This window comes from Siphateles boraxobius, unplaced genomic scaffold (genome assembly GCF_051911475.1).
Source record: "Siphateles boraxobius isolate OS27281-9 unplaced genomic scaffold, OSU_SipBor_1 3, whole genome shotgun sequence".
Classification (NCBI taxonomy): Eukaryota; Metazoa; Chordata; class Actinopteri; order Cypriniformes; family Leuciscidae; genus Siphateles; species Siphateles boraxobius.
Window position 1 is genome coordinate 7725020 of NW_027508919.1, and position 19816 is coordinate 7744835.

General features: G+C 37.3%; 1 protein-coding gene across 27 annotated transcripts in view; it reads left to right on the forward strand.

The window, feature by feature from the left end:
• The window catches only part of rapgef2b (Rap guanine nucleotide exchange factor 2b), a 117158-nt gene that overhangs the window by 53762 nt on the left and 43580 nt on the right, over positions 1-19816 (forward strand). For 16 of the 27 annotated variants that reach the window (XM_077247661.1, XM_077247666.1, XM_077247679.1 and 13 more), the window contains 3 exons: positions 1519-1594; positions 4298-4465; positions 9114-9131. In XM_077247661.1, coding sequence (XP_077103776.1) covers positions 1519-1594; positions 4298-4465; positions 9114-9131 — 262 coding nt within the window. The remainder of the gene's footprint in view (positions 1-1518; positions 1595-4297; positions 4466-9113; positions 9132-19816) is intronic. The other 11 variants (XM_077247678.1, XM_077247685.1, XM_077247662.1 and 8 more) reach the window with 1 other exon arrangement.

The following is a 19816-nucleotide window of genomic DNA, read 5'->3' on the forward strand; positions in this document are numbered from 1 at the left end:
ATGGCATTTTTGAGTCATGCTCTTAACAAAATATGTTTTATTTCCTCTTTCCAAATTGCGACTAATAAATGTGTATCGTTTTAATTTGCTTGTTACACAATGGAGCCTAACTTATTGTAATAATTATTTGACGTAGCCTACTTTTAAATTTAGGATTATTCCTTGGCATTATCAAAATTATCCTTGGCAGAGAAAATGGCATTATCAAAGAGTCTAAAGAGGAAAGGTGACAGCAAAAATAGAAAAAGAAGAATGAAAAGACAATTATGCATTCATCCTAGCTAGTTTTGTAAACCCAAAGCCGGTGTGTCTTATCTGCAACGAAGTTGTCATTTCATGGCGGCTATTTTAGGGGTGCGGCTAGCGATCCACAGACTCTTTTGAATGTCTTTTCAAATTATTATTACAGAAATTTTCAAATTAAAAGCTCTTAATTCATCTCAAAATAAAACATTGCTGCATAAACTTTCTCGTACTTTTATTTTGAAGGCAAAATCATTAAAGACAAAGTGAGTGTGAGTAACTCTTGCTGTCATGACAGATCTGTTTCAGAACCAGCCGCTATCAAAATAATCTGGCTGTGGCGCGGCCAGATATTATTGCTGGCGGGCCAGTTTTGGCCCGCGGGCCGCCTATTGCCAACCCCTGCTCTAAAGTATGTACTTTGTCTTGACAAAAACAGTACATACTTTTAGGGCATTGTATAAATCGAAATGGGATGCAGCGTGAATCTTGGAAAGAACCGCTTTCTAAGAAATGAGGTCATGTGCCGTGCATATTATGAGATAATTTAGTTTTTTGATGTTGGATGCATGTAAACCTGTTGTTGGAGACCTCCAAAACAAAACCTTTAAATGGCATAATAGGGGCACTTTAAACAAACAGATTAGTTTTGTTTGGTGCCACTAGTGGCACGTTACCTTCATTAAATTTTACAAATTATTAATTTAACCTAATAAAACATTTTTTTGTTGCCTTTTTCCTATTTATTTTAGTTTTGCTTTCCCCCCCTATTTATTCTATTTTTTTTTTTTAAATAATTTTTGCCTTTTTTCATAATTTAGTGTATTGATGAGAGGAAATTATTCTGTGAAGAAGAGGGATAGGGAAATTTTACTCTCTGAATTTGCATTTTAACCCAACAGAGGTTCAGTGCAGATGATTTAAAAAAATCTGCGTATTTACCTTTATCCTGCATGGAACTCCACCTCACGTTTCCATGGTCCCCTTCTTAAATTTTCAATAGAGTTTTTTGTGTTGCTACTCACACACTCCATCACTTTGCACTGTACTTCTTTTATTTGGCCATGATGTCATCCTGTGGACTTTTCCAGTTTGGTCGTACTTTCTTTCCCAGTGGAGTCTCACTGCCTAGGCCAGGAACACTGCCACAAGTGTTTGGATATGTGTTCCTCTGGCTCGGATTCTAAGCACGCTTTCATTCCCACAGAATCTTAGGATTCCATAATTGGTTGAGCGGTATATAAACTTTCTGTCTCTCCTGTTCTTCTCCTCTAGCTTTGGGAAGAGGTCTGCTGGGAGTTTACGTCGTGGATGCGAGTGCATTGTGCTGGAGCCATCCGAGATGATTGTGGTGAGTAATCATGGACCAGATAATCATCTTAACCTAATACTCTTACTAATCACACTGTATAATTGCAGTTTTGTGGTGCAGTTTCATTCCTCTTCCCCAGTGGTTCACACAGTGTGCTACGCTTACCCCCAGGGGTACATACAAGGTCAGATTTGACATTACACAGGCTGATAACAATTGGCTAAAAACAATTTTCCAAAGAAAATGTGCTGGTTCTAATTAGGAATGGGTCACAATGGTCGACCAGCTGTCCAAGATGGTCTCTTTTTTTGATGCTAGATATTTTTAGGATGTTGACACTTTAATTAGCATATTGCTTGATCTTTGAGACAGATTGCACACTAAAACATTCTGAAAACATTCTTGTGTATGTGTCCCCTTCAAGGGATAGGTTAACCTAAAATTAGACTGATTTCACAAGGTTTTGTGACAATAAGTACTTTAATTCAGTGTATTTTGTCATCATTAGCTATAAATATTATTTACACTATTAATGAATTCAAATTCTTAGTATTCAATATTTAAAGTTTGGGGAAAATAAAATGGCTGTCTGACACAAGCTACAACTCTTAGTGTAGACTTTTTAGGGACAACTATGTTATACAGTATTTGTTTATATATAATATTTGTATAAGGGGAGCAATTTAGTTTTGTGTGGTCTAGTTTTATTTTGCATCAGGTGAGTCGAATTAAGGATAAGTTTGGGAACCACTGCTCTAATCAGAAATGTCATATACAAGTTGGTTGGTTTGAATTTGGCATTTGGTTTACATTTTACCATAAGCAAATTGCCCACTTCAGATAATTTTCAACATGGCCTCCATTTGATGCTCTTGCCATGCCAAAAAAATTAGAATATTTAGGAACCCGAGCACTTCCATGCACTCTAATATATTCCATATTCACATCATGATGTAGGTTCACAAGTACAAAAAGACCCTCTTTATCTGCATTTGCAGCCTCGGATTTGGTTAAGCTCATGGAAATGCGCCTACATGTGACTACAACTCAATAGGCTTCTGTGTGTTTCTTCATGTTGAGTGCACTACTGTTCAAAAGTTTGGAGTCAGTAAGATTTTTTTAAAGAAATTAATACTTTAATTTAGCAAAGATGCATTCATTTGATCAAAAGGGGACAGTAAAGACATTGATAATGCTGTTCTCTTGAACTTTCTTTCATCAAAGAATCCCAAAAATAGTATCACAATATTTTTCCAGACAGCACGCGAACACCTATTTTGTTCTCCTCCGCGTCTATTTGTGCTTGAATGGAAACATACACACCAAAATTATGTCAAAATGCCCACCTCGGTGACTATACTCATAAACACAGTTGCTTATGTGAATGTAAACAATTGAGAAAGAAAATGGATTGTATGATCATATTGGATCTGTGCATTCTGTCTTAAAGTGACAGCAGCCTAATATTCCTGCTGCTATCTGTGTCATTAATCTTAATTAAAAAACAAAATACAAAGAGAAAATCACTTTTGTAGCTTTAACAAAGATTAATTAAATTTAATTTATACAGTGAAGACTATGCAGCGTTATTTTCTGTGCCTTACTGTTAGAATTACCTAAAAATGTAAGGCACTGTTTATTTCATTTTTATCTTTGTTCCATTGTATTTACCCATGATTGTAATTTGTTTATTATTTTCTATGCAGCGTCACTCCCCTGCAAAATCACCCCAATCATTCTAGAATGATGCTTTCCAAATAGAGCTATTCAAGTCATCTGGTGAAATTGTATTTATATCGCAGAAAAACAAAACATTTTTTCAATATCGTGCAGCCCTAGTAGAGTGTGTATATATGTAGCTCAACCCATAGACCATGATGGTAGCAACATCAAGGTCACAGGTTACATTCCCAGGGATTGCATGTACTGTAGACGTTTAAAAGCATCTGCCAAATGCATAAGCATAAACTTCAGTTTGGGCGATGGCAACTGTCCTCGACAGTTGATTGTGCCCTCGTTGGGTATCTCATCTGTTATTACCGGCCAATGCTGCCCTGTAATTACGGGCTGAGGCAGGATATAGATACTGCACTCTCACTTGCTCACACCGCCCAATATATTCCCACTGCTTCGCGCTCTCCGGCAGTTGCCATAGCAGCGGTTGGTACGGTAGCGAGAGATTTGATGTGTAATCCCAAAGGCAGAGTGGGTGTGAAATCTGAGGCTGCAGCAAAATAAGGCAGAGGGATAATCATGTCACTTTTCATGGCATAATGTCACAGTGGCTGGCCAGTTTTACATGCAACTTATATCCTTAATGTGTATGGTGATGCCACACTCATTTACTGTCGTTCAAAGACCTGCCATGGACAGTTTACACCCCTTCTATGACATTTCCTGGTGCCACAGCAAAGAAGGTGAATAAACAGTGATCCGGAATATGCATTGTTTAATTATTGCCATTTGAACTAATTTCTAGTTTAATGCCATAGAAAACGCATAACATGCACAATTCACCACTGAAAGACCCTTGCAAGCTGCTGCTTTGAAACTACATCTCCCTTTTTCTACCTTTCTGTCTGTTGTACGCCTCTCTTTGACGTGGGCGTTTGAGGCTCAGCCCACACATACACACACACCCACTGCTATTTTTACACAGCGCCAGTAAGAGGGGCGGGAGGGGATGGGGGGGGTGGGGGGAGGAGAGAGAGAGTCTCACTCAAATCTCTCTTCCGTTTGCAGGTGGACTATATGGATGAGAATGAGGAGTATTTCCAGCGGCAGGCATCGCACCGACAGTCCCGCCGAAGGTTTCGCAAGATCAACCAGAAGGGCGAGCGACAGACCATCATTGACACTGTAGACCCCTATCCTGCCGGCAAGCCGCCCGTAGCACGGGGATACCATACGGTCAGTCGTAAGCTTTAACTTTACCTGTACAGCCTCTACTTTGCCCCTCCCCCTGTATGACTGTTGGCGTTCCTGTTCCTCTCCTGTCTGACTTAGCTTTCGTGTTTGTTTACATGCTGGTAAATGTGTCATTACAAACGCTTGTTTTTTCTCCATACATAGGGATGGGCGGTATAATCAAAATCAGTTTCAATATCAGTGATTTTAGATTGTGGTAATGGTATATATCTATATCTATATATAATGGCATATGGTTTTTTTGTTGTTGAAAAAAATGGTTTATATTTATTAAGTAATTATGCTGTCATGCTTTTTTTTCTTCTTTTTTTTTTAATAATCCAGTGAATTAAGTTTTATGGGAAAAAAGTGTTTTTATTGGGATGCAGACAATCACAAGTGCTTATGAACTACATTTCAAAACTAATATTATCAAACATACATTTTACAGTCTCAATTATGGCTGATTGAGTCACATTCGAAGCTGTAAAATAGCTGATTTGTGTATGTTCATCTTTTTTTGTGAAATAATGCAAATATGCTAATATATATATATATATATATATATATATATATATATATATATATATATATATATGGTGCTGGATAATCTCTACTGTATACCACACGCTCTATACCATAGCCAGTTCAGTGCGTCAGGTACACACCAATGTTCCTCTCACAAAAGTAACACTACAGGGATATTATGTAAAGCTTTAGGTTTTTGGTAACAATAACCACTTCTCTTTCCTCATATTACAAATGTGGAAGTAGCAAGGTTTATGTCTCCTTCCAATGAACTTCTCTCTGCTAATATATTTGCATTTGATCTGCTGTTACTGTAAGAATCTGTTAATTTAGCTAGAGCTGCTGCCCCATCCTCATGGGGTTGTTAAATTATTTGTTTTATCTTCTGCCTTAAAGAAATATTTTGGGTTAAAAACAACTTAAGTTCTATGACAGTTTTACCACCCTCAGTTTGCAAAAAGGAACGGATAATGTTTTTACTTGCAATGCACTTACAATGGAAGCTAACAAGTGTGCAGAACTGATATTACTCTTTTCACATGGTGTTTATTACCATATACACTTGGCATAGTATGCATTTCGGATGCAGCCAATGACAGGCTCTAAACTGGTTTACCAGAAACTCTCTCGTCTGCCATTATTTGGTCAAACTCATAGCTCCACCCCCAGAACATTGGTTGAGCCAATGTTGCTGTGTTAGACTGGTCAGGATTCTCAAACAAACAGTGTAACAGAGACAAAGTAATATTTATACTTTTCTGGGAAAATAACCTATAAACGGCTTACATATAGTTGCCTATACATACAGTATTAGGCAGTGAAGGAGAAGTTATTGTAGCATAGAGAAAATGAATGCTTAAAACCAAAGCTAAAGCAAACTCGTACATTATCTTAAGAGGCCATGGTGAGAGGCTAGTTTCAGATCGAATAAACAGAGTTCAGGTTTAAAATGGGTGCTAGCTCATTATAACGTAAAAATAGGCAGTGCAATTTCCAGAAGCTTTCTTCTGCTCATTACTGCTGCTTTGAGCTGTAAAATAGGAATAGCATCTTTCTTCAAATGTGTTTTAAATCTCACCTTTCTATTCTCTCTTACTTTTGGACCATTCCCTCCCTTTCTTAAATGTTTTTTGCAGCAACTCACATTGTTTGTGCCTGTATGTGCAAGATGCTTTACTTTTTTTGTAGTTTCCATTATAATCTCTAATTTTACGTGTGCCGTTGTGGCTGTTATATGGTCTCTCTGTAGGTGTTCTGCCTATGTGTCCACTGTCAGTATGTTTGTGTTGGCTTAAGATGTGCTGGTGTTTTATGCTCTCAATCCCCACTGTGCTCTGGGCAGACTGAAGTGAGAATCCACTGCACTGCTACCATCTGGATGTGTGATATACAACATCATCAAGCCCCAGCCGAGTAGAGGAAAGAGAAAGCGCAGAGAGAAAGGGGGAAAAAAATGTATATACTGTATATGTATTTACATTTGTTTAGATCAGATATCCAATAAATTGTTGTCAACTGTAATGGGTCTTTCAGTAGATGAATCTTAAAATGATCACATATGCAAGATTATGGAGAACAAATGTAACTACATCTTTGGCTGGCACACATTTGTGAGGCTTTTTTTAAGCAGAAGGACAGGTTTACCCTCAAAAGCATGTCATTATATATCAATGCTACCACTTCTTTTTGCAAATTTATCATTATTTGCTGTTACATTACATTAATCAGCATTACATTAAATATTGGCAATATATTTTGCTTTATATTATTTTATTTTGATGACATGACAGATTACAAAGGCGTACATGTATTCTATTTAAAATGTTATATTCATTTATTTATTCATTAATTATTTTTTTTCTTTCGAGTAATATAGGAAGTTATTCAGGTCAGTTTTGGTTTCGTGGTCATTTTAAAGGATGGATGCCACGTCGATAGCAGGTTTTAAGGAGAACAGGGCATTTTTTTAATGTCTTTTCTTCGGCACCCTAAAGAGGGTTGTATTTTATTCTACTAAATCTCCAGCAGATTTGAGAGTAACGCTCTGCTTTCATAACGCTTTGGGTATTAATCTTGGGAATTTTTGACACCGATGTTTCATGGAGGTTCAAAGCTGGACCATCACGTAGAAACATTCCTGATTTCTCTCCCCCAATTCTGCTGCAGTTCATTCCCAGCATTCCTCCAATTCCCCTAGGAGAGAAGCCAGTGTTCCCTCAGCTTGTTTGAAAATTCTTGTTTTGTTTGGTACAACAAAATACGTCAAGCATCATTGAGCTACATTGTTTTTCCCTTGAGATGCATTAGAACGGGACACCAAAATGATTCCCACCATTGTATCTACTCAGCTGCACAGTTTTCCCCAAACAGCTCACTTTTTGTTGTTATGGTCCGTGGGAAGAGATTTGGACCGTGTTTTTGTTCTCAGATCAGTGGTAGCAGGCTAAGAAAGTTCACAGTAGTCTTCAAGAAGGACCACAATCCATGGGATGTTAAGCTGACGGGTGTTCCAGCTAATCTGTGAGTTTTTGAGAGTGCCTCCACAGTGGGATTTCCATACTCAGACATAGCCGAAGGTGAAAATTCACTTCCCAAACATTACATCATGCATCAGCTTTGAGTATCTCACATAACCTTGTAGAGACTCTCTGACTGGCATTAATTTGATTCAATTTCTGGTACCAGAGTGAAATAATTGTACTCTGTGCTGCCCGCCTCACACAGTTGAACTCGTCTCTAAGATTCTCTGCCCTAGACATAATTCAGATTTGTCATACTGTATTTGGAGGCATCTTGTAGATGCGTAATTATTCCAAAACTGGTTGGAGCCGCATGATGAGGTACAGTTCATTGATCTCAGTGATGTTAGTGGACGTACCACACTCCTTCTCCAGTTATTTAAGCAACATCATCATTAGTCTATTCCACACCTAAACTGGAAAGTCGCTGATGTTTAAGATGTTTTTTACTATTAAACTATATAATATACACTATTATAATATAGCTTATTAAACAGTCCCAATTAAAATTTGCATTGCATTGCATTTCGTTTTTCATAATTTATTGTAGTGATGATAATGATTTCATGAAAAAGAGGGATTGATAAATGTAATTTGATCTTTTTTTGCTAAAGTAGTATTTGTGGCATTTTTGTGTTGTTTTGCCGTGAGAACCCAGCTATACGTAAGCAATTGTGAATTATTATTATTATTATTATTATTATTATTTTTGCAGAAAATCACAGGTTATCACAAATACTGAGGGAATTTATTGTATTTACTCTTGTATCACACTTACATTTGTGTTGTAAAAAAACACCCCATGAAATCGAAATTGTAGTTTAAGCTTTTAGTTCACAGTTTTGAGATGTAAAAAAAAAAAAGTAGTGTCTTTCTATTTCCATGAAGTGTAGCAAGTACTAAAAGAAGGTTCAAAACTGTGATGAAAACTAATGCTTATTTGCTTTTTTTATGGACCCCCCCCCCCCTTCCCCCCACCACCCAATTTTCCTTTTCCAATAGGGGAAAAAAACTTCTCTTGTCAAGCCATTTCATTCAATCTTTAAATAAAATTAGATTGTCTGTCAATAGTGACTTTAAGACTAGCGAACAGTGAATGCCTTGTTTTTGGCTCACACTGGGTACCATTTTGTTTCTCTATAAATCTGTCTTTTTCCCTTCCTCTCCAGTACTGTGGGGCAGCTGGTCTTTAATGATCATGAGACCCTTGTTCAGTAAATGAATACCAGGTTTTTCCTTTTTTTTCCGTCTCTTAGTTTGCTGATCACTGCATTTCAGTTGTTCAATAACTAAATGACCTCCCATCTTTTGTATTTGGTTGCATAATTATCAGTGTCCACGTTCCTTATTTTAGCTTTGTGGCTTTTTATTTCAGCATCCACCTCATGTTTCTCGGCTGTGTGTGTATGTGTGTGTGCACTACCCTCTATTGTTTTTTGATAGCGTCTGAGCTTTTATAAAGGATTTGTCCCTCTCTTCTTCCCGTAGTATGACTTGCAAAGTGCTTAACAGGGTTTCTCTGAGCCTGCTCTGTTCCTCAATAACCCAGGCTGGTAATAACTCTCCTCTTCTCTGCTTCTCTCCTCATACTGGCTCCTCCACAGGAATGCGTTAAGGCTCAGGTATCGTACTTATTCACTGTTTCTGTTTCTCTGTGTGTCACTTCCTGCAGCTGTGATTTATATGTATGTGTGGGTTATATACTGTATGTGTGTGTGATGAGAGTTTATGACCTTGTGACCGCAGCAAAAAGGCTTATTTGTGTAGATGTGTCTTGTGTGTGTATTTATGTTGCCAAATGAATGTTTGGTCCAACAATGATTTAAAGTGGGTGAATCTATACTGCAAGCTTCCAGGTTGCACACTGAGATTGCCATAACAATTTAGATTTTTTATGTTTTACGTTTTTTGAGTGCCAGTTGCTGCTGGTGTTCCTGAGGCATTGCTATGCTATCCTGTAAATGTGTTAAACAGTGGCAAGGGTGTTCTGATTGACTGCTTGGTGGTTGCTTACTGGACCAAGTCAAAAGTCTCTGTAATCTTCTGGTTTCTAGATATGGTTTGGGTACCTCATTGTTTTCTTTTTTTTTTAATAATAATTTTATTAATTTAAGCCTGTAATGGTATACCTTTCCCCAATAAGCTGCACAGTTTAAAGTATCATTCATGTAGCACAAATGGTGCTGGATGAGTTATGTATGGTTTAGGGTAACTCTTTCACAACCATCATGTTATATTAGTTTTAACTAGTTTTGCTTGAAGACGCTGATTATACATTGGACATCAAGCAGCGACCCAGAACAGTAACTAAACTAAATTTTATATATATTTTGGAAACAAATTCTTTAAAATCAAACATTGAAATGATTGTATAATAATTATTTATAACATAATATAATAAATAAGGTATATCATCCACAGCTAACAACGTGGAGGCAAAGAACTGCCCGACGTGAAGCACAGGGTGGTTGTCTTCTCAGAGTGCATTCAAATTGCAATATATGACTGGAAGGGTAAAATCGACAGTTATTTACACAGTTACGGCTTATTAGATCTAGCATTCTGAACGCTTTGAATCAGACAGAGATAAAGTAGTGCGTATAAGATTACATTTATTTGAATGAATTATAGCATTTATTTGAATGAATTATTGAGAGAGAGATGAGAGATTCGTACCTGCACCTGTTTAGCGTCTCTCTGTCTATTAACAATAAAGCTGTGAGTTTAATTACTTCAAAATAGCAATGTAGCGATTCAGTAGCGAAGCTTTTACTAAAAGTTGCGGGGCTGTGTTGAAAACAAGTTTCTGTGCTCCTGAATGTTTGTTGTGTGCGCACAGTGCGATCTCCGCTTTCTGTGTGCGATTCAAAGAAAACTGCTCATTAATATAGAACGATGATTAAACTGACTTGGAGCTACCTGTGCATTAAAAGGTTTTATTGAAAACCTTCCACCGAATCAGAATCGAGTATTCAGACAGACCATAATGTAATATAATATAATGTAAAAATGTATATAATATAAACATTTATATAAATGTATTTATTAATAATAGGCCCAAGAATATGCAAAATAAATAATAATAACATGACATAGTCTGAATTGGACACTGACTGTTTTGTGAAAAACAACAACAGATGCATGAAGTACCAAGTACTGATTAAACAAACTCTGGGCCAAATATTGTATTGGTTTTTAGCTATATTACTGTTTTACCATTTAAATTATTAGCCATATGCCAAAAAATCATGCTTTTGACATCAATAACCAAAGATTAGTTTGAACCATTTGATTCTGATTTGATTTACTTTGCTATCCTAACTATGCACAATTAAATGTTTTATAATTTTTTATTATTTGCCTTCTCTGTCCCATTATATATGTAAAACTACAACAGCAATGTAGGATTTAGTAGCTAGGCTTGTTTTGCTGCACTAGCAGACTCAGCCTTTTTATAGCACAAGCAAGGGTGCATGTAAGATATTTGTGTGTTAATGTGTTTTAGCGTGTTATTTGACGCCCTAGGCCTGATGAGGGCTGCTGTTCGGTAGATTTTGCTGCAGCTGAGCTGATACTTGTTTTGCCGTAATTAAATTCAGTGATGAGTGAAACAAAGCGACTGGGAGATGGAAAGTGTGATCGTGTGCGTTAGAGAGTGGAAAGGAGTGCGAGAGGGAGTCTTGTCAGGTGTTCTTGTGAAGAGTCGGCTCTATTTTTAGAGCTGTCCTCAGTGATGGCTGCTGCTGCAGTATACGGCATCACAGAGACAAAAGACCTGCACTTAAAAAAGATTTATACCACTGTAAACTCACAGACACATTCAAAGCTATCGTATGGCTTCAGAAGACTTGAAATAAAGTGCACACGTCATATCTGTTATGGCCCTCGGGGTTTTATACTGTCACACATGTATTGCATTGCTGTGGAGAAATATCACTGAACATGCTTTGTTTTCTTCATATTTGCAGCACAACACTGTAGAAAGAAAATGATCTGTATTTCTGTCCTGCTGAACTTCTCATTAGCATAAAAGACAGTTGACTGTTATGACACCAGCTCCGCCGTTGCTGTTATGACAGTTATGATAGAGATGATGGTTTAAGCCACACGGACGTTTCGAATGATAACAGTGGGTCGTCGGGTCCAGATGGACGGCCATCAGCCAGGAGCAGTGTACCTTGCAGAAACCTTGCTTTTTTTAAATCAATTCTTTGATCTTGCTGTCTTTTTATCCCTCTATTTTCTCATGCTCATATTCAGTCTTCAGCAGTTTTGTTGTAGATTACCATGCATACATGTTAATAGAGGTTGACCGTTAAACCAGTGTCCCATCCAGTGACCTTTCGGGTTTGCGCTTTAACTTTTACACCTGGAACTTTCTCCAGAGCAAACAGCTTCAACTTTGCCCTGTTATGACTAAGAGTTGTGAATCAAGAATCATATTTAGAATCATACAGGTCATTTTTTTAAGTGCTGGAGGCAATTGTTTTTTGTGATGTTCTGGTCTGTTAAAGGGTCTTGAATTTTTTACCTTTTCTTTTTTTCTAGCATTGTCCTCACCATTTGCCCGCAACAATCATGCAACACGACCATTGTAGTCAGATTAGTCGTCAAATTCGTTTTTTTAATTTTTTATGAATTCATCAAAAAGGCTCATAAATTATTCTCAAATTCATGAGTTATCGGTTTGAACCAGTCTATAAGACTCACTTAATCGTAGTGATTCTTTACCTACTAACTGAACTGCACATCATGGCTTTCATCATTTTTAACTAGAATTTATTTGAGACTTGTTACTGTGCTTTGTGTATGTAAGTTTGTAAGACTAAAACCAGCATTACTGACTGGTTGTTCATATAGGAAACTTAGAGTTAAAGATATATGTTTTTGAACTGAGTTTTGTTTTCATAAAGGATATTTAGTGGTATTGTTTATTATCTAGCAAGGTCCAATTTTGGCAGGCAAGGGAAGGGACTAAAAACATTAACTGAATCAAATCTAAACCAGAATCTTTAATTCCTTATGATTCCTATACCTAATTATGACATTTTTGCTTTCTTTTAATGTTGGCACATGCTTACAATAATTTATTATTTTGATAAGCCCAGATTCTCCCGGTGTTTAATTTAAAATTGACTCATTATACAGGACATATGAATAATTTATATGTGTACCATAGTTTTGATGTGTGCATGTTTTAGTAATATCTCATCAGAATTCAGTTGCTCTACTTCTGGAAGATGGAAAAACACACTTCCTTCTTTGGGTACTGTTACATTGACCCTTCATGCCCTTCACAATTACCAGAACGCCACATCTCACTTCACCATTGTTTTTAGACCAGCAACTCCTGCCTTCTTTCACTTCAGCACTCTCGCTCTAGTAGGAAATCCTCTTCCTGCATTTGTGTTTAGACAGGAAGTGTGCAGGATTGGAAGTGCGCTCGTGGATTCTTTGAACCTTGACAGGCGTTGTGAGAATCAAGCATCTCTTATGAGCAAGCCGAGGCACTTTCTCTTCCTCCACAGGATTGAACACCTATGTTGTCTATAGCATTGATCTTTAATTAGTCCCATGTTAAACACATTATCGCCCCAAGACATATCAGTTCTGCTTAGTCACATGCTAAGAGAGAAAAAACACTGCTTTTTTGGCCAATAAGCTACACATGACTATAATTGGGATGCAACGACTTGTAAAAGCGTTTTAATGTTTTTAGACTTTTATGAGTTTGAACAATTGAAAAATAACTAGCCATTTCACCTACTAGGAGAACCCTAATCATAATATTCATATTATAAAGCAAATTCTAGGTTATGTTCTTTAAAAGGTTCATTCATAATCTAAATAAAGCCGTAAGCCAGAGTTGCATTTATTAATATTAACAAAATTCTTCCACCAAGTAATAGTTCATTAGCCTAACGGTAAGCTGTTTATGGGTGCCAAGCAACAGAGGTACTTAAATATGGAATCTGTGCATTTATCTGCATTTTACAACAACTTTGAACACTGCTCAACGCTTCACTATATACTATACTATATAAATGTTTGAATCATTTTTAATAGCTGATATACATCATAATTTAAATACATTGTGCTGTTTAGCAAAAAAGCAACTATAAACGACATGCAGTAGCAGGCTATTAAATTGCATTACTGAAATGAAGAGTTGTATATTGTGAAAATTAATGTTAATTAATCTAATTATTAATTGTTCATAATGCTGTTTGGAACCACTTTGTCCTGCTTAGCCAACCCCCTTTTAGCCCATTGTTAATGCATGGCAAGACTTGGTTTATTTCTTTAATAACGTATAGGTCATTTGAAGTTGTTCTCCTCGTAATATAAATGCAGTGGCCCTTATTGTTATGCATGCAATGTTCTCTGTCTACGATCTTAACCAGCCCTAACACTGCATGTTAATTACTGTGCAAGTCATTTAGATGATTACTCCTACATTACTATAGACATTTAAATGTAATGAAACAGGTTAATTGATGTATTAGTTGGACTGCGTCTTATATCACAGTATAATTAATTTTATATCATGAAAATAATATATATGTCACAATATTATTATTGAGTTTATATTGGCCTATTTTTGGTTTTGGATAATCCTGTAAATTAAATAGTTTACGGAGGGTATTTCATCTAATTAGATTTGTTTGGGGGCAATTTAATGGACACAGATCAAAACCAGATTCTCTTCTAAAGAATAGCAAGTTCTACCTCGTCTTTACTTGTACGGAACACATTTTGCCTTGTATTTTTCTTTGCTCCATGTTTATTCGCCATGCTCGTGTGTGTATATATAATATCTACAACAGTATAAACAAAACGTTTTTACCACCGGTCCAAGGTCCAAATGACAGTTTCAGTGCAGCTTCAAATGGCTTTAAACGACACCAGACGATTCATAAGGGTCTTATCGATCGAAACGATCGGTCATTTAAAAAAAATAATAAAAAAGTTTAAGTTTTATAAGCACAAATGCTCGCCTTGCTCTGTTCTGTGATGCACGTTCTTGACTCTCCTGTTCGAACTCGTTCATCAAAATGAACAAATCTTTTTTCGAGTCATTTCGTTCGTTCGATGAACGAAATGACTCGAAAAAAGACTCGTTCAAAATTAACAAATCTTTTTTCGAGTCATTTCGTTCGTTGAATGAACGAAATGTCTCGAAAAAACACTTGTTCATTCTGATGAACGAGTTCAAACAGGAGAGTCACGAACGTGCATCACAGAACAGAGCAAGGCGAGCATTTGTGCTTCTAAAACTTAAACTTTTTTATTTATTTTTGAAATGGCCGATCGTTTCGCAAGATAATTGAGCTTAACCAATGAAGTCCATTATATGGAGAAAAATCCTAGAATGTTTTCATCAAAAACCTTAATTTCTTTTCGACTGAAGAAAGAAAGACATGGACATCTTGGATGACATGGGGGTGAGTAAATTATCAGCAAATGTTTTTTAAAAAGTGAACTACTCCTTTAACTATATTAGATTTCAGTACAAAATCAGTGTTTGTACTTGCTTGTCACAGTTGCAAGAAGCTTTCTTCATTGTCACATTGTAGCTGTGGCCCATGAGTGCAGTCTAGTCCTTATGTACTCAAATTTTGAAAAAGTTTGGCGTGAATGGAATGATCCGGAAGAGCTTCAGTCGATGTTAATCATATCTCTCTCACTGTCTCTCTCTCTCACTCTCTCTCTCTCTCTCTCTCTCTCTCTCTCTCTCTCTCTCTCTCTCTCTCTCTCTCTCTCTCTCTCTCTCACACTCTCTCTCTCTCTCTCTCTCTCTCTCTCTCTCTCTCTCCCACTTCCTCTCATTTCCTCTGCATCCGACTCCCTTGAGTATAGGCTGAAGAGGGATCTTTGACAGTTGTGCTGTTTTCAGCAGTATAGGGATAACAGTAGCTTTTCAAAAGAAACTAATATCTCAATTTGTATTCTGAAATGCCTCTCAGAGCTTTGTAAGATGCATGACATATTTTGCCTACATCATCATCTTCTCTTAACTGCTTGGTTTTCCTTTTTTATGGATTGATTAGTTGATCAAAACCTTCATCGATAACGTCAATAAACCACAATTTCATATTATTGCGTGTCTTAATGTACTGCGGTTTGATTGGCCTTGTGCTATAAACTATATAAACTATAACTGATGTCGTTTGAAGGAACTTGGATGGCATAACTAGTGATAGCCAATAAATCAGCAGATATTTGGTTATGTTAAAATGATCAGCATCAGATTGTTAATGGATAAATACTTTTTACACACACACACACACACACACACACACACACACACACACACACACACACACACACACACACACACACACACACACACACACACACACACACACATATATCATGTATATATATATTTATATGTAGTGAATTTTAAGTCGTATTATGTTTTAAGAATTGTAAGTGATGTTCTATTTTCAGGGGTTTTTTTTACTAAATTTTAATTATTTAATTATTTTAATATTATATAATATGTGTGTGTGTATATATATATATGTGTGCGTGTATATGTAGGGAATTTTGAGTAGTATTATGTTTTTTGCAGTTTGCAAATGCTCTATTTTCAGGTATTTTTGCTGAATTTTAATTATTATTATTATTATTATTATTTGTATAATACAGTTTAAACAAATGTCTAATATTGTGCACCAATTTGATCCCTAGACATCTGTATATGTGGCAGCCTTTAAAACAAAAACACATCCGTTTTGTTCACTAAACTTAACAGCTGGATTGTAATGTACAATAATCTATTTGTACCTATCTAACCTATTTGCTCACTCACTTCTTCAAACAGATTTCTTGTGTCTTCATGGACTTGGACTGTCTTTGTTGTTTCACATGAAGAAGAGGCTGCTTGACCCAATCTCAACCTTTTCCGTATTGAGAATCTATTGTTCCTGAAATGTTCTTTGGGTGATGCTGAGCCGTCCCTTGACGTGACCCTGTTACCGCGGTGACGTAATGACGCTCGGTTTTCCTATGACGATTGGTGGTTACTCTAACGACGGGATGTGGCAACACCTGAGCTTGTTTTTTTCAGGCATTACATCATCGGGGATGATGTCATCAGGGGGTTGTTTTGGTCCCTGTGCTTATCTGGAAGCCGTCCAAAATTTCACTCACTAATGCCTATCTGTATCTTCACGCCCACACCCACACCCACACCGCTTTTGTAAGCACAGACGATAAACATGCAAGCTGGCTGTTTCTATTTGATACGGTAGCTAAATGCTTACTGTATGTCTAAGGATAAATGCTAAAAGCCTTCACAATGTTTTTAACATACAATTGGCATTTCATTGCATTACATTGACATGAAGCCTTTGATGCAACCATTAACAACACACATTTTCATGAACATTTTTGCCAATATTTTATGGATTTATAAAGATTGTTTTTATTTACTATTATTTGTTTTTATTTACATCGTATTGCCTTTCGGTCAGTCAGACTTATGTAGTTATACATAGTAGATTTATGATATAAAATGTGTCAGACATTAGCAAATTGAAATTTGCATAAGTCATTTGATTGGCTGTGTGTTGGCCTGCTGCCCTGCTTGCATGCATTGTTCGTATTTTTCTTTGTTATTCAAATTCTAATTATCATATAGTGTCAGTCCAGGGCACAGCTAGATATCACAGCTCACCTCTCGGCGGAACAATAAGCGCTTTATATCAAATGGACTGATGACTGATTGATCGAATGATAACATTTATTGTATGTCTTTATTTTGACTGACAGAAAAAGAGATGGACCTTTAGGGAAGTGTGTGTTTGTGTGAGTGTGTGTGTGAGGGGTGAGCTCACTTCAGTCATCACAAAGCAAAAGAGTCGTGTGTGGGCGGGGCAGTCAGTCGCCCAGAGGGTTAACTGGAGCGTGTGTGTGTTTGGTGGGGGGTGGGGAGTGAATTGGCAGCGTTGTCATAGTAACAAGGAGGATGTCAGAGAGCCATGTGCTCTGTGCTTCTGTCGTCTGCTACAGTCTTCCATCTCTCTGTCTATTTTTCTTCCTCCAGCCTTCTCTCACACTCTCCCGCCCAAACCGACCAGGAAATGGCTCTCCTCCGTGGTTGCCATGCCAACTGCCTGCAGCCCTGGTGGTGAGCGGAGGGGAGCGTGATAATGACATTACTCTCGCTGGGCTAACTGTGCTCATCCTTCATTTCTCTTGTCTTTCCGTCCCTCTCTTCCACCGTTCAACTCTCCCTTATCCTCTCTTATTTCCATATCTGCTCCTCACCCGTTGCATGCTCTTTTATTCTAATTTTCTCATTAGTGCCGTTAGTCTTGCAGTGTCTGTGCGAGTGTATGCATGTATATATACGGGTAATTCACATTAAATACTTTCGAGAACTTTACATGTCCTGTGCGACGTTATTGGTTCCATTTCAAACTATTTTAAATGGTGTTTAAATTGGCTGTAGTTCATGGTGCTAGAAACACCAAGCTCGTGGGTTTGATTCTCAGGGAATATAAATAAAGGTAATGTTTAAAATGTATACTGTTATACTCACAAAATAAATTTACATTTGTTTTTTTGGCATGCATGTGTCCAATTTATGTTATGTTATATTATATATAATATATAATAAAGTTATATTAATATTCTCTCTCACTCTCTTGTATACAAACACACGCTTATATATTTGCAAACTTTCATGTTAGATGCGATTTAATTGATTTGACAGCATGAATATATATATATATATATATATTAATGAAATCTGCAGATGCATTTGACCAATTTATAATATAGTATATTATATACGTATGTTACTGTAAATATTAATGCAATATTTTAACTAAAAATTTGAATATTATATTATAATAATTATATGAAAAAAAACGTTATACATCTTATGAATGCCCTTATAATGGCTATATAGATGTGATTTGATTACATGGGGTGTTTAAAATGAACTAGTAAAGGCAAAAATAATTATAAAAAATTAATAAAAAAAGTGAGTATTTACAGAACCTAAATTATAAACATTCCCTTTTACATTCATGCAAATGTTAACCTTTATGATGATTAACCACATTATGCATCAACTCCGCATATATGTGTTGGAGTATATGTGTGTAGTAAGCGGCACCAGCAGCGAATGAGGGAGGGAGGAGGTTCCTATTCAAAGCCCCCTCTCTTTCTCCCCCTACACACACACACAACACAGTCTCTTACACACTCACACACCCCCTGCTTTGGACACAAATGAACCGGGAGTGTTTAACAAAGACAGCTTGGATGCGTGAGGTTGGTTCCCTGGTCACAGTCTCGGCTAATGGTGCATAAAGCAGTGCGCGTGGAGACGAGAGAGACAGAGGAAGAGGATGGGGAGGGAGTGAAAGTGCTGTCAGCCATTTTTGCTTTTTTTCCCTTCATTTTTTACAACACTTTCGATCGGCATTGCTTGTCACTGGTAGGAGAGGCTCACCCAATTACCTGAAACCGAGGATTCGTTCTTTTGCTCATCCCTGCCTTGATTTCTCATCCTTTTGCACTGCGTTTCTCCTTTTTAATTTTCATTTTTTCTTCCTTCATCTCCTCCTTTTCATGGACCCAGTGGACAGACAGATGGCATGTGCACCTGACAGGGAAAAACGTTGATTTTTTTGGAGGGGGAACCGTGTCAATTCCAGCGCATCATCTCCGGCGAACATACTCTCTCCCCCTCCTTTCCCGGGAAAGATTCTCCTCTTCTCCCCTGCAGGAGGGGGGAGAAAAGAAGGGAGACAGGGGAAGACTCACTGGAGGGGGGAGAGAGGGGAAGATTAGTGGGAACCAGCAGGATGCTTAAATTTCGCCCTGGATCTGCACCTCCATTATGAAGCCATTAGTTAGTGGTGGCGGCCATGGAGTCTCCAGCCAGGCTGATAAAAGCCCTGTAAGTATCGACCCTACATTTCTAGCTCCCTCGCCTCAAAATACTACCAGCATTCGCTCATCAGATTAACCTGATGTGCCGAACATGATCAGGATGGACAGATGGCGTAAGATGCATTACAAATCTAATGTCAGTTTTATTGCAGAGAGATAAATGAGTTGTATGTGGGTTTTAAATGGCGTATTTCTGTCTCTAACGTTTCTGTGAATTTTTAGCTTGTTTTTGATACGCAGCTGCTCAAAGGGTTAATTGCATGTATGCATTTCTGTTTTAATTGACATTTCACGTAGGTCAAGCTTACCGCTGCGTTTTATCGCTCGACCCCGTGGATTCTTGTTTTACGAGAGGCTGTCGAGTGCCACGACCTCATTCATCCGCTGCTAG